At 31.3% G+C, this 14,516-nt stretch overlaps 1 protein-coding gene across 1 annotated transcript in view; it reads right to left on the bottom strand.

Annotated features, from left to right (window-relative positions):
* Positions 1–4,021: 4,021 nt before the first annotated feature.
* HGF (hepatocyte growth factor) overlaps positions 4,022–14,516 on the bottom strand; it is a 65,695-nt gene continuing 55,200 nt past the window's right edge. The window contains exons 12-18 of the mRNA XM_072965435.1: positions 12,154–12,192; positions 10,852–10,948; positions 8,209–8,283; positions 7,210–7,356; positions 6,597–6,703; positions 6,329–6,474; positions 4,022–4,302 (exon numbers count right to left, since the gene is read on the bottom strand). Coding sequence (XP_072821536.1) covers positions 4,126–4,302; positions 6,329–6,474; positions 6,597–6,703; positions 7,210–7,356; positions 8,209–8,283; positions 10,852–10,948; positions 12,154–12,192 — 788 coding nt within the window. The 3' untranslated portion in view covers positions 4,022–4,125. The remainder of the gene's footprint in view (positions 4,303–6,328; positions 6,475–6,596; positions 6,704–7,209; positions 7,357–8,208; positions 8,284–10,851; positions 10,949–12,153; positions 12,193–14,516) is intronic.

The following is a 14,516-nucleotide window of genomic DNA, read 5'->3' as shown; positions in this document are numbered from 1 at the left end:
TAAGGAGATTGAATATTTTGTAATGGGCTCTAGAGTTAGGTACAGTAATCATCACTTAACATAAGTATCTATCCCAGAAGAATTAGTAGAGCAACCTTTTGGGGGCAAAGGCAGTACAGTATAACTTGAAGTAGTCAATGGCTCTTTTTGGTTAGATCAGTTGATAATCGGTTTTACCAATTTTACTTCCAATTTGAATTCGGTGAGTCCATTTGATTCATATTTATTATGAACATAATGCATATTTTGAAGATAAAGTTCAAATTGATTAATTGAATCATTTACAATTCCCTTTGTAACATATAGTGATATGGTAAAGGTATTCAGGTGATCATTCATGACAGTATTATATATACATATTAGCAAATTATATCATAGCATAATTTTAGCCAATATGAATGACTAAGTAATTGTGTTGTACAGTGAGAGAAATTGAAGTGCACAGCAATGAATAGTTTACCAAAGATCACTGTTATTACCATAGATAGAAGTTGGAATAAAATAATAATATTTTGTCTTAGTTCTATAGACAGGGTATATGACATTTCTTGAAATAAAGTGTATGTAATTTCTGTCAATGAGATCATACTAAGTTCCAGAGCAACTTCAGATATGACCATGTATATAATTAAAATAAGAGAAGGAGAGCATTTTGATGAAATATTTTATTATTATTAAGAAGAAGAAGAAGAATATAATCATGGTTATAAAAATAACAACTTTATTAACTACAGAAAATTTATGTACACGTCATAACCACAGTGTTCCCTTTTTGGGTACGCATCCAGCTATACCACTCAATAGGCAGCTTATCAATTTCCTATATACACACAAGACAAAGAGTCATAACATCCACAGTATTCCATTTTCAGTTTCCTAAAGACAGAAACTTTCTGTGCAAATGGAAATGAACTTACTTAAAATTACACTGTCAAGATTTACAGGGTCCCGAGAATTTTAACATTGTTTATTAGTAAATTCTTAGTTCAAAATTCAGTGAACATTGAAAGATAACTTCTGTCTGGGCTTTATTGTGAGAAGTAATTTATTCACATAAAGACTATGTCTTCTTATTCAAATTAACTTTATTTCTCAAATGAGTTTGTCTATAAATATGGGGTATAAGTGATTGAAAGTAGTTCTTTTTTGGACTTCAGTTAAGTCAATTTAAAGATTTTTAGTTTGAGAGCTTACCAAATATCTTTTGCTCATGATCCTTATATTTCAAAACCAGTATTCCTTTTTAAAAATGTTTAGAAACAGCAAGAAAATGCCTAACAGCAATTTCTCACCTCTTGACAGTGTTTTTTTTGTCCAAGAGAATGTTGTGGCTATAACATTCACTTTGTACAGTACCATTGGTACCAACAAGAAATATTCACAGGAATAAGTGAAATACAATTTTGCTATCACGTGTCATTATTGTTATATTTCTTGCCTTCCAGTGTCTCACATTCCCCTTAGTTTGAAACACTCAGATAGCAAGCAAGAGCCTGTTAATACTAGAGACTGACTCATTATAAACCATTTTACTGAGGACCTGCCCACAGAAAATAGGTCAAAGTCATTATACATTTTACAATAAAATTAAAGAAGTATACAAAAGGATTATCATCCCTTCTGCACAGCAGAGGCGTTATGACAGATATTTTAACTTTACATTACTATTCCTGGTAGACATAAGAAAATGTCCACAATTACAACAGCAAAAACCATTATTCAAACAGCCAAAACAAAATAACATTGAAAACATCTAATTTGAAAGATTCTTTTGTCCATAACTTGAAATGGATTTTGGGGTACACTGGATTTTTTAGTTTCTGTAGTTTATTAAAAAAGAATGTCCAGGAAACAGTATATATCACTAGAGAAGATAACATGATTATTCCCTGGTGTACCACCTAAAATAATGTGGGTCTTGTTCATCTTGCTTTTATTGTCAATTCCACCAATCTCCTATTGGAAAAGAAACTCTCAAAGAAGTTTTCATACACATCTGATAGTTTATTGGTGGTCTTGTCTTTACCCTTTAATAAAATGGAAGACACTGAGTTCAAAATGTCTATACAGTTAGCTGCATTTTGTATCTACGTAATTCTTATCTCTCAGTCAAAATTTAGAAAGAAGAAATGAAAGAAATTTTTTAAAATATGAGTATTCAAAAGAATTACAATTTTATAAATGTTTTACAAATATTAATATGTGACAATAAACTCTTGCCAGTTTAGCAAGAAGTAACTGAAAAGTACTGTAATATTTGGACAATATGTCTTTGAAATTTCTGTGTTTTGATTATAATTGTAATTTTTGTGTTTTGATCTTGTTGGATCTCTCTTTGCTTTCACTGTTTCTTAATACCAGCACATACCTTATTATAAATAAGTAAAATGGCCCAATTTGGAAAAGCATTTCTGGATTTGCTGCCCTGTACTCTGTAGACTAAGCTCTTGAGTAAACCTAAAACTTTTTCAGTCAAGAATGAACAGGGTCTTATGGAGCTTTTAGATCATCATTTGGATCCCTGGACTTAAAATTGAGATCACTCAACCAAAACAAGTCAGAGAAATGGAAATACTGGATTGAAAATATTCAAATAAGTATTTTAAAAGAACTTTCATACAGGAAGATTTTGTGAAAATTCAGAGGCTATCCCATTGCTCTTTGTTACCTAATTTCTTGACAAATACATGATCTTTAGTTAATCTTGATTAATACAGTAATAAATATGACAATTTGCTTATTATACAGAATATAAAATTTGAATATTTCTCATGGCATTAAGATATATCTATGTAAAATAAAGTAAGATAAAATGAAGATACCTTGGTCAAATATCTCATTCAGCAGATTTAACTGTACTTAAAAAAATAATTGAATACAAAGTTTAAACAAGCTACTTTTTTTCCTTTCCTTTTACATTGTTTCCTTTACTTGAGTAAAGTTTTATCAGGCTGAAAGACTTTTGGATTGAGAAAAGTATTTTTGTATCCTTTTTCAGTATATGCTTTAATGTATAATTTGATGAGAGGCTATTTACAAATTTTGGAGACATATGGAAAACTTCCTTTTATGTATTTATTTCAATTTAAAGAAAGTGAGAGAGAGGCCAATCAGCAGCAAGTTTTAGAGTTAACCTATGTAATACATTTTAAAGACCAAAACACTTTTAAACTTCAATTAGACAGTTATGTAAGAATTTTTTAAATACTTTAGGAAAAAAGATCTAAAAGTATCTTGCATAAATGTGTCCATAAATTTGAAGGAAAGAAATAATACTAATAGATATAATAGTATCTTCCCTTTAAGAATTAGAAATTACATAAAATATCTAGGATGATAAATATATGTAAACACCTAGGTTAGGTGTTATTTAATTTTGCCAACCAGTAGAAGTCATGTACAGATTATGTGCAGACAATGATCTAGTCACTTCTATCTTGTACCTTTCCATAATACTTCTACTGGTCTTTAGAAATTTTTATATTTTTCTTAAGGAAAAACTATTAGTACACAATTTCATTGTATTTAGGGGTTACATTAGATATCCACAATTTGAATTCTAGTGCATGTACATATGTACCCAGGCATTCGCATATGGGTACATGTTTGTGTAAAGAGTATGTGTACCAGTATTAAAGGATACATGATGAGGAGAAATGAATGAAAAATAATGTATGGCATATGAATGATAATATAACTTAATATTGAGTTACAATTTAAGGACACAAGATATAAATTGTTTTTGTGAGGTTAAAATAATTTTTAACATATGGTTTATTCATTATTAAGAAACTAACCTTGGAAAGCAGCCGAGAGAGATTAATTGATCTTTTCCATTAAATCTTTTATCATTCAGCAATTGTATCTTTGCATTTTTTAATCCATTCAAGTATCTTCAGGAGATATGTTACTGCACTTGCATGTACCTTAATTCACTTCAACATTTACAAAAATAACACTGACAAACAAAACAAAAATACACCCATAAATATTGAGTATCTTAACAAACATGACACTCAAGTAGTTGTTGTAGGATTGTTTTAAGTTACATTTTAATTCCATGTACTTCAAAATCTTCACGTAAAATAGAGTTGTATTGATGGAAGCTTCAGACAGTTACATTAGCTATGACTGTGGTACTTTGTATGTTAATATAATTTTGTGTATCCATTTTGCATAATATGCCACTCGGACAAAAATACCAGGACGATTTGGAATGGCACATCCACGACCAGGAACAATGACACCAAGAACCATTCTCATTTTATGTTGTTCACAAACAAGTGGGCCACCATAATCCCCCTAGGAAGAAGATATGCAACAATTACAACAACAACAAAGTATTATTTAAGAAATAAAAAAGAGCAATTCATTAACATTTCCTATATAGATTGGTATCTCAAATATACATATATACAGAGAAAGAGAGTAACTGCAACTGAAATATGAAGGCAGAAAATCGATGTACTAGACCACTGGTTGTCTTTCTATTGGACTAGTCAAGTAAGATTGAGATAAGTACAAAAGTTCAAGGTGTTCTGTAATGTATAGTAATCATTTAAGAATGACTTGTCTTTTTCAAAATATTCATTCATATTTTAAAGTGGGTTTTGGCTTTGTTGAATGCAGACTAATTAACATATAACCACTGATAGCTATTTAAGGAGGTAGATTTTATATTTATCTTGATTTTCTTCTGATGTTCAAAATATGTTCAATATAGAAAATTTGGAAAATGTTGAAAAATATGAGTATCCAAAATATCCACCTGTAATCATACAATTTTAATGATTAAACTACATTAAATTTTCCCTTAAGTCTAAAGATTTTTTTCCTTCCCTCAATCCTGCCCCTAGAATGATTTTAACAAGTTAAATAAAAACTTGTAGTGATAAAATAATTCTATTTAGTATTTGGAAGTTGCCTTTCCAGACGTAAAGAAGAAATGTTAGTATTAGTAGTTAATATGCCCCACTGTGGAGCATAGTCTGTGATTTCATGGCATTTCTTATTTGGTAACCCTGTTGTATCCTCAGATATAGATGAAATATGAATAGAATGATAAAATTATTTGTATGTGCATTTTTATATACATAAATTTACACATACAGTTATATAGAATCATTGCAAATGTGCTGCATCACTTTTATGTGTCATATAGCCTTCTAAGATTGTAAGGCTAGCTTTTGGCATCTTTGTATGAAGAAGAGTGTTTGGAACTATCTTGATTTCCCCCCAACAGTGATATGATGAGATGAAACTAAACTACTGCAAAATATAGTTCTGTAATACAGGTGGAAAGAAGAGAGCTATCAACAGTCTATAATGGAGAAAATCAAAGTAGGTGTGAAGTAATAAGTAATTCTTTCTCCTAGTAGATTTTCATTTGCTGTAACAGACATAGTAATACTGATATCCTGGAAAAAACATCAAATTTGAAAGAGATTATAAACACATAATGTTTCTAGCCATATTATTTTAAAGTAATTTAAAAAAATCTTTAGCTTAGAAACATATTCTTTTCAGGAAAAAAATCTCAGAGCAATATATACATACTACATGCATTTCAATATAAATTTATGCTCCATAGTTAGGGCATCTCACAATTATTGAGCTCATTCTGTGTTTTACTACACATAGTATTATATAACTCCACTGCTCCCAGGCTTAGAAAGCTTGTTTCTTGCATTCAAAATACATCCAAAATAACAATTTAACAGCTTGTCTCTGTGAAATAAGGATAGGACCATTGCCAAGTAAAAAGAACAGTTGCCCAACAAATGAAAATATCCCAACTCCTAAAGTCACAAACTTTGACCTTTTGGTTTTTTAAAATAGAATTTGTCTAAACACGCACACACACACGCACACGCACACGCACACACACACTGGCTTAACCGAAAACACATTTAAAAGTTAAAAACCCAGCATGTATCTCTTTATAAAATTATTAGTAGAGTTCAGTTAGGGAGAATTTGGGAAGATCAGATAAATTTAGAAAAACAGTAGAAAAATGCAAGTTATTGTATCAAACTGCATATTCACTACTTCTAATTTGAACAGCTTTCCCTTAGAGTTTGGCTGTATTACGTTTTTTTTTTTTTTGAGAGATAAGTATCATCATAGTTTGCTGCTAATGAAACATGGATTGCTTTACTGTTTAGTTAAATGTACAAGGATAATAAGGGTTATCTTTCCCAGTTCCTGTCTCTTAGAACAAACAGGTTAGTGTACAGTGATTTTTATTTGAGAAAAATAGGAAAAAAAATAAACACAAGAAACTATGCTATCCATCAAATACTTCTTATTTAAAAGTCTCCATTTTTACCTCGCATGGTCCTGATACAATATTTTCAGCTCCAGCACATATTTCAGACTCATTCAGAATCACCTTCCCTTGATGATACTGGCTGCATTTCTCATTGCCCATAATATAGAGATGTGCTACTCGTAATAGACCATCAGAGTTGATCACTAGAATGATTTAAAATGTGTACAGTCAATGAACACAGGGTAAAGTAAGAAAAATAAGAAACATACAAAATGTTTTTATAAAATAAATATGATATTGCCGTATCTTTTAAAAAATAACTTACATCCAGTGTAGCCCCAGCCATAAACACTGCAGGTAGTTTTTTCAGGAATTGTGCATCCATAATTAGGTAAATCAATTGTGCTAACAAAATCATCCAGGACAGCAGGCCTGAAAAGAGAAAACATAATAGTGAATACCCTTGATTGGATTCAATACAAAATTAACATATTAAAATGTGTCAGTGTTTAATATGATTCATTTAGAGAGAATAAACAATTTTGTTTCTTTAAGAAGAAAAATATGTGTAGTATATAATGTGGAAATTTGGAGTAGGTAGTAGGGAAATGAGTCATTTATTTGCAAATATTAAGAATAAATGGTCACTACTACTTTTAATTGTTATTTTACCTGTTAAAGTTATACAGTTGCTCACTAAGCTTTGGTTTTAGAGCAGACTGAATTATAGTGTTAGTCTAATTTCATTTATTCGTTTTTGTAAAATTTGAATGTGCTCCTCTCTGTCTTTGTATACACACACACACATACCTACGACATTTGACATATGCTTTTATAATAAATCTAAATGACAGAGAAAGAATAGCCACATAGTTGAACAAAAAGCTTCAACAATCTCAGTCTAGACTAAAAATACAAAACCATCTACAGGAACTAACCTAGCAAGCTTCAGTAATACCAGATCTGATCCTTCAGGCCCGTATACCAGCTGGGAAACATTTAGAACCTGTTTGCGTTTCTCATCTCCTCTTCCATGTACATCATGAATTCCAAGCCAAGCTTCATAGTCTTTCAAGTCTTTGTTTCTAAGTAAAAAATTTTAATGTACATTATAATTTTAAATTGTGTGATATTATTCACATATATTGTTATGTTGGCTTTTAAGAGCAGATAAATAACCTAAGTTTAAATTTTGATTTAAAGTATAATAAAGAGCAACACATCTGTTATAGAAGACTGAATACTACAAGCACATATAAGCGGGAAGAGCCTTTAAATTGCTGAAATTCTAAATGGCTATTTTAAAAAAGCACTTTTACTTATGCTTGCTAGAGTGTAGGTCATTTGTGAAAAGTTCTCTGGGGAAGCACACTATATGAATTATAACTTTACTGCAAAATTGCCTTTTTATCTCAGCTGTGTATATGTTTGGTTTGTTAATAGAGGCTGAAGATGTATCCTAATAAAATCAATGTGACCTTGATGAGAATCAAGAAGTAAGCTTACAGATGATACCTCTTTATCTCTTCCTTAGGCTAATCTTCATTGAAAATTATTCCCAGTATGATTCTGAGGCTGGCTCCACATAAGAAAGTAATGAGAATTGAGAGAAGTTTGTTGATAATTCAGAAAAAAAGAAGTTCTCTCTAGAAATGTAGAGTGCAAAAAAGGATGTTGGGGTAAAAATTAACATAATTCTAGCAAAATTTCCCCCAAATGAGAGTAGTGCTAATTGTGGAAAGCGGTGAACAGAGCAGCACCCATAATTATCAATTAAAGCAAAGTAAACTTTGTAAGCTAAATCTAAAAAGTAAATTTGTTCACACCGTGCTGGTAAATCTCGGTTGAAAGAATGCACATTCTAAGCCTAAAAGTGAAGTGGAAGCCATACATATTTTAAATGCTCAAAACAAATAGTAGTTTCAGAAACACTTTACCGGGAAGGGAAACACTGTCTTGCAGTAAGAATCCAACTTTCCTTTATCAATGATCCTCCGCAGATATGTTTATTTCTATGAGAAAGAGGAAAGAGAAACAAGTAACATCTGTGCAGAAAGCGTGCCTGCCAATTAATGCAAAACCTATGGCTTCATCTGTTAAAAATAAACCCATTTGAGAGGGAAATGTGAAAATTAACCCAACCAGAATAAAATGAGTAATCTTTTTATCAGAAGGATGATATTTGGTGCTTGTAGCTTTAAATCTTGTATTTTTTTCGTAAAGCGGTTACAATTTTATGAAATCAACTTTATTTTTGTGTAAGGAACCTTGTCACTACATACCAAAATTCATTCGCAACACACATGTTCATAAGTATGTGTCTATCCTTCTGAGAAAAAGTGTGGGCTACTAATATAGGATAAGTAGAATTAACAAAAAACACCAAACTACAACAGAAACAATGCAGACCTATTTTAAATTCAGTGTTTGATTATGAAAAATGCAAATTTGAGTTTTTATTTAAACTCGGAAAACCATCTAGTGGTAACCATATGTAATATTTATGCACTATTTTCTCCTTTTATTACCATTATTTATTCCTGATCTGTTAACTTAGAGTATAACTGAGTTTGAGTAAAGTTGTTTGTTCAGCTTAAGACTAACAATATAATATTTTATTTATAAAATTAAAACAATTTTGCAAGACATATCATCTAGGAAATTATAAAATATTCGTAGAGAATTATAAATACTAGTACACTTATTTGATGACATCCAAAATCATAAATCTATTATTTTTTGGCAGAGACATGGGAAAAAGTAAAACTTTTCACAGCTTACATTTCCAAAGAATACAGATGTTCAATGCTTCAGAGGGTAATAGAAAAAGATTCCCAGACTAAGACTATGGTTATTTATGGCCTATACCACACAGGAGGATGAGTATATATTGAGTTTTAATTTCTGTTCCTTTCAGTATGTGTTTTGGAAGAATAACTAAACAGCTGTTGTTACTAAGAAGTTGGAGTTAAAACAAAAAATACTTTTTAAAGAAGTTTATAGTACTCTGATCTGATGAAAAACAGTTTCACCTGCTTCTCCAAGGATGGACACTTGCAAAGGAGAATCCTTGTACATTCTCCTATTGGTAAGAATCAGTTCAAAAGTATTTGCTTTTTTTTTCTGGAGTTATCAGATTTGCAAAGAACCTCTAATTAATTCAAAGATGTGGATTCTTGGAGCATTTCCTATAATAAAGGAAACGAAACACTTCCCCCAAATTTTACAGCCTTCATTAAGTATTCATACTGCACAGTTTTAATATTCTGGTGAGTTTCATAGTTCTGTTTCATTACTACCCACCTAGGACAGCTACACTATAGTTATCAACATAAATATTTATAAAATTTGATGAATTACTCTTTGAGAGAAAGACATACTACACGAGTACATTAGGCTGTCTTCTACCTGGTATCAAGTCAAATATACACCAAAGGACATAAACTCTATGCTTGCTAAAAATTGACAATCATAAAAACACATCAGTTTTAAGTTGTCTCTATTCTATTTTATTGTCACTATGATTTAATTGTAGTAAAAGATGTACTTTCTTCCTCTACTCTGGGAGGCTAGAGGTAAAGAAACAGAGGGTTTCCAAAACCAGGAGATATTAGAGTTGGTCTGTAATGAATGAGAAGGATTTTCCAGGCATAAAATATGGGGAAAGAAAGCTAAAACATGCCATGGGAACAACAGCATAAAGGCTTGGAGGGAGAAACATGGGGTGTGTTGAAAACAAGAGAAAATATGTCTAGAATTCATGTGCCATTTGGGGTATGCTGCATGATATGGTTCCAACAGAGAGAGACATAGACAAAGTTATTTTAACATTCTAATTACTATACAGTATGATATGTGTAGTATATAGAAAGTTATAAGATCAGGCTTTAAATTAAGTCCTATTTTCAGTATTTAATTCTTATAACATAATTACTAATGATAATTTTTGTGTAAGAGTATATTTTGCAAAATGATTTTACATAGAACATGTCATGGATTCTTAACACAGGGAAATACGTCAAGAATTTTTTATTCACACCAAATATAATTGCAAGACTATTCAATTATGAATATAATTTGTTAATCCTTTTCTTAATGATAAAATATTCTAGAACTTTAGAGTATTACCATTTTTCATTAGACTGAAAAAAGTCAGAAATTTTTTTAAAATATAAAAGTTTTGATATGATTATGCATAAACAGAAAACAAACTCATAATATCCTAGATTGGAAAATTAATAACATAGCTATGATAACTGCTATGGTGATATCAGGGTATAAGTAGGTTCTCTGTGTAGTTGTCTTTTCCTTAATCAGAACCAAAGTGTCACTTGTAATCAGAGAAAATACCAATACATGGGACCTTTGTAAGTATTTTGAAACGCACTATCTCTAGAGGCACAGATGGCAAAATACAGGGCGGTTTGGCAAACGAAATGTGGTCAGTGCCTTCTTGTGCCCCCCTCATATGGGTGCCTTGCGGCGGGCACAACCTGCAAGACCACATATGGCCATACTCCTGGAAATACGACTTTTGCAAATAATCCAAATATGTATGACTTGTGTCTATTAATAATTACCTGTATTTCAAACTAACCATCCATCCTACATTTGTTCGTGTTGGAATTCCATTTACAACTCGCAATTGTTTTGTTTTGGCGCAAGATATTACAGGATCTAAAAAGAGGACCAAACATAACATTTTGACAAGTCATTTTGAAATAGTCAGTGCCTCTCAGCTCTTAAGTGCAGTGGTAACTAGACAAATGTAACTACTGTAATTGTGTTAGAAGAACATTTTGGACAAAAAAGGTAGGTAATACAACCACAGTGCCAAAGCAGGCCCAAAATGTTTGCTTTCCTCCTCTAAGTAGATGAGTAACACAGAAGAAATAGTCAACTCAGGGTGGACAGCACTGCCATGATAGTGACAGTGGCTTTGCTCACTAGGTACAAGTTCTTCAGGTCTAACATTAATTGTACTTCCCTTACTAGCCTTAACATAAAATGGAACGGTGTTATTTATAGTGGTTATTTCTAAATGTCAATGGAAATCAATAGCTTGAGTTAAAAAAAACTGTATTTGGTTTATTACTTTTGAATTTGTACAGTAAGAATGCAGAGCCATTTTGAAACATGTTACCAATGTTATATTTATTGAACATTTTATCCAAATGACATAATTATGTCCAAATCATTATATCCAAATGACATAGTACAGCATTCTTTGGAGTAAACTTTTTCCTGACCCTCCTTTGTGTTCCTTGCCTTATCCTTTCTACTCCCATCCACAAGCTAAAATAGATTTCCATTTGCTTCTTCAGCCTGGGACACAGCAGGTGGTATCTTAAATCAAAACATTTGAGTAACTTCCTTCAGCCCAAGAAATATGTGAAAATCAAACACAGGCAGCTCCCAACAGCTTTTCTTAAACTGAGGATTAACTGAACCTTTCAGATTCTGTCATCTTTTGCCTAGTAGAGCATGCGAAGAGCTTTAAAGATAGAGCAGGATAAAGACTGCATAACTTTCCAGCCTTCTGGTTTCATTCTTCCTGACTTTAGCATCCTGATTTAATTTAAAGGATGATGAAGGTTCATAAGATACACTCTGCGTCCCAAATTAAAAGCAATATACATGTTCTTTTCAAAGTTAAATATAACATATTTTGTGATAGACCATTGAATTTTGATATTCAGAAAAAAGTTGCCTTTGTGACACCTTTACACATGTGCACAGAAAAACATTTAAATAAAATCAAATCGATTATTTTATTTTTATGATGGAAGTTAATATAATGTATTTTTCTATGAAGAAAATAATGATATTATTTCTGGCACATAGAGACTCAAATATAATATATATGTTGAAAGATTACTTACGGTCTAAATTGACTATTGTAGGTGTAGTATCGCCTTCACCTGTAAAAGCAAACATATACATATACACATAATTTATACATACATATTTCTGTTATATAGAACCAAAACTGTCCACTGAAACTCAAATATCCATGAATTGGATAATTTACTAAAATTCTTTACATTTTTTTCAAAAATAAGATATAATAGTACTCGAGTAATTATGTATCACTTTTACTAGACAATTTTGTAAGTATGTGCCTAGTAGTAGTGGTGGGTACTGGGGAATGTGGGGAAGCCCTGTTTTGTGACTGTGAAGTCTCTTAGGTATGTGGCTGGATGCATGTTGGCAGCTTGAATTATACTGCTGATGTCAAGGAGCTGCCTCATTCTCCCGAGATGCCCAACACTGTACACAAAGAACATTCCACTTAATAACACTAACGCTTGTTATTGTTTGCTTGGGCCATTCATACAGATGGACTATAGGTTGTTTACCTGTAATGTGGTCCATTCATTTTTTTTCCTGAAAATTACTTTTTTATATGGTTATGGATAATTGAAATTCACATGCTTCAGAAAACTCTTCAAAAATTCAAGAAGATAAAAATCAACATCACTCATGGAAAAAGAGGGATAATAGGATAACAAAATATAATTGTTTTGTTAGAATATTTCAAAGATAGATTTTTCTAAATAGAAGGAAAGTATGAAAAAAAGAACACTGGAAACTGCAAATAAATTGTAACTAAAACTTCGTACTTATTCCTTTTTCTTAACCTCCCGACTGGGTGGGATTTAATTGTTGCAAAGAAAAAGGGTTGAAGGATGCTAGGATTTGAAAATACTTAAGTACTAATGAATGAGGCACAAGACGTTTCCTGGCAGTTAATGTCTGACTGTTCAGAAATGATGGCATAGAGTTTAGCCAGGCAGTGTATAGACTCAGCTGGTTTTTAAATCCCTGGAGGTGCCCTAAGGTCAAATAAACCAGCAACAAAACAGTAATGGCATGTGGATTCCTTTGTAATAGATGCAAATTTAATTGCTATTTATGGGGAATCTCAAGAAAATTAATAGATGCTAAAACATCTTTATATATGTTTGTGTTCCAGATCTAGATATTTTAAACGAGTAAGTGTAAAGGTGAACATACAAATTTCATCATTTCCCTTTTCCTATAGTTTATCCTTGGGGATGGTTTTGTCTTAGGTCATTGTTTTAGTTCATAGTGAAAATTAGGATTGAGGCCAACTATGGTCATTAAAACATCAAGGATATTGGTTTCTCCACTCAAGTCAGTTACTTAAAATTCTAAAATAGAAATAGATATTTATTCCTTACATTGTGATGAGAAAGTCTAAACTATTCATTGTATCCTCAATTGCTTATCAAGTTTCCTATTTCTAAGCATCAATTTAATAGATCAGCAAAGTATTTAGTGCATTATTGTGCCTTACAAAAAATTTTTAAATTTAAAAAAATTTATAGATATTATAATTTGGGGGCTTTCATAATAGTTATATACATTTCTATTTAATAAGTAATTATTTCCTCTCAGCCAATATCTTTCATACTTTAGAATAAGCTGGAATACAGCTTATTATAAATAAGCTTATAATATAAAATCAGAATTCTAGAGATTCTGGATTGTTGGGTAGATTATGAATTTTTAAAAGGCATTCTGTTTTCTTCTGTTGCACATTTGGAGCAAAACTTTGAGAAACTGCTTTCTAGGCCTTTTCCATTTTACCATCAAATACTATTCTTACTTCTCCTCTTACTTTTCCCCCACTGTCTCTACCATAATATTCAAATCTAAGCAAATATATATGATATACAAATCTTATTTTATATTTATTCAGCTTAAAGTTGAAGAAGGAAAAAAGGCCAATGATAAACGTTTTCCCTATGGAAGAGTAGGTAAGTAAGTGTGTGCACCCATGTGTGCGCCTGTGTGTTTATATGGCCTCAGAACCAAATATGTGCTCTTATTGGAAATGTAAATGTTTAATATACTCTTAAAGTTTTAAGTCAAGTTCAAAACTGTAGGAAGAGCACATATTTCTCCAGCAGATATCTGTGTTCCCTTCTCATTATGTATTTTAATATTAATAGATACATATTAATTGATTGTCTTTGCACTTATTTATGTAAATATCGCCTTTCTACAGTGAAAACTATTTGAGTGTAGGAAACATTTTTTATATTTTGTATACCTAGTGCGTTACGAAGGGCTTTGCACACAATAGCAGGTCAATTTCAAATTTTTAATAAATGAATAAATAAATATAAACTGAGATGGAAGTAATTTACCCAAGGCACTTATAGTGGTAGAACTAAAATTTTTATCCAGGAAGTCAGTATTAAAGCTCTAAACCACT

This window comes from Vicugna pacos, chromosome 7 (genome assembly GCF_048564905.1).
Source record: "Vicugna pacos chromosome 7, VicPac4, whole genome shotgun sequence".
In the NCBI taxonomy this organism is placed as follows: domain Eukaryota; kingdom Metazoa; phylum Chordata; class Mammalia; order Artiodactyla; family Camelidae; genus Vicugna; species Vicugna pacos.
The sequence above is the reverse complement of the archived record's forward strand: the minus strand, read 5'-3'. Positions and strand labels throughout refer to the sequence as shown.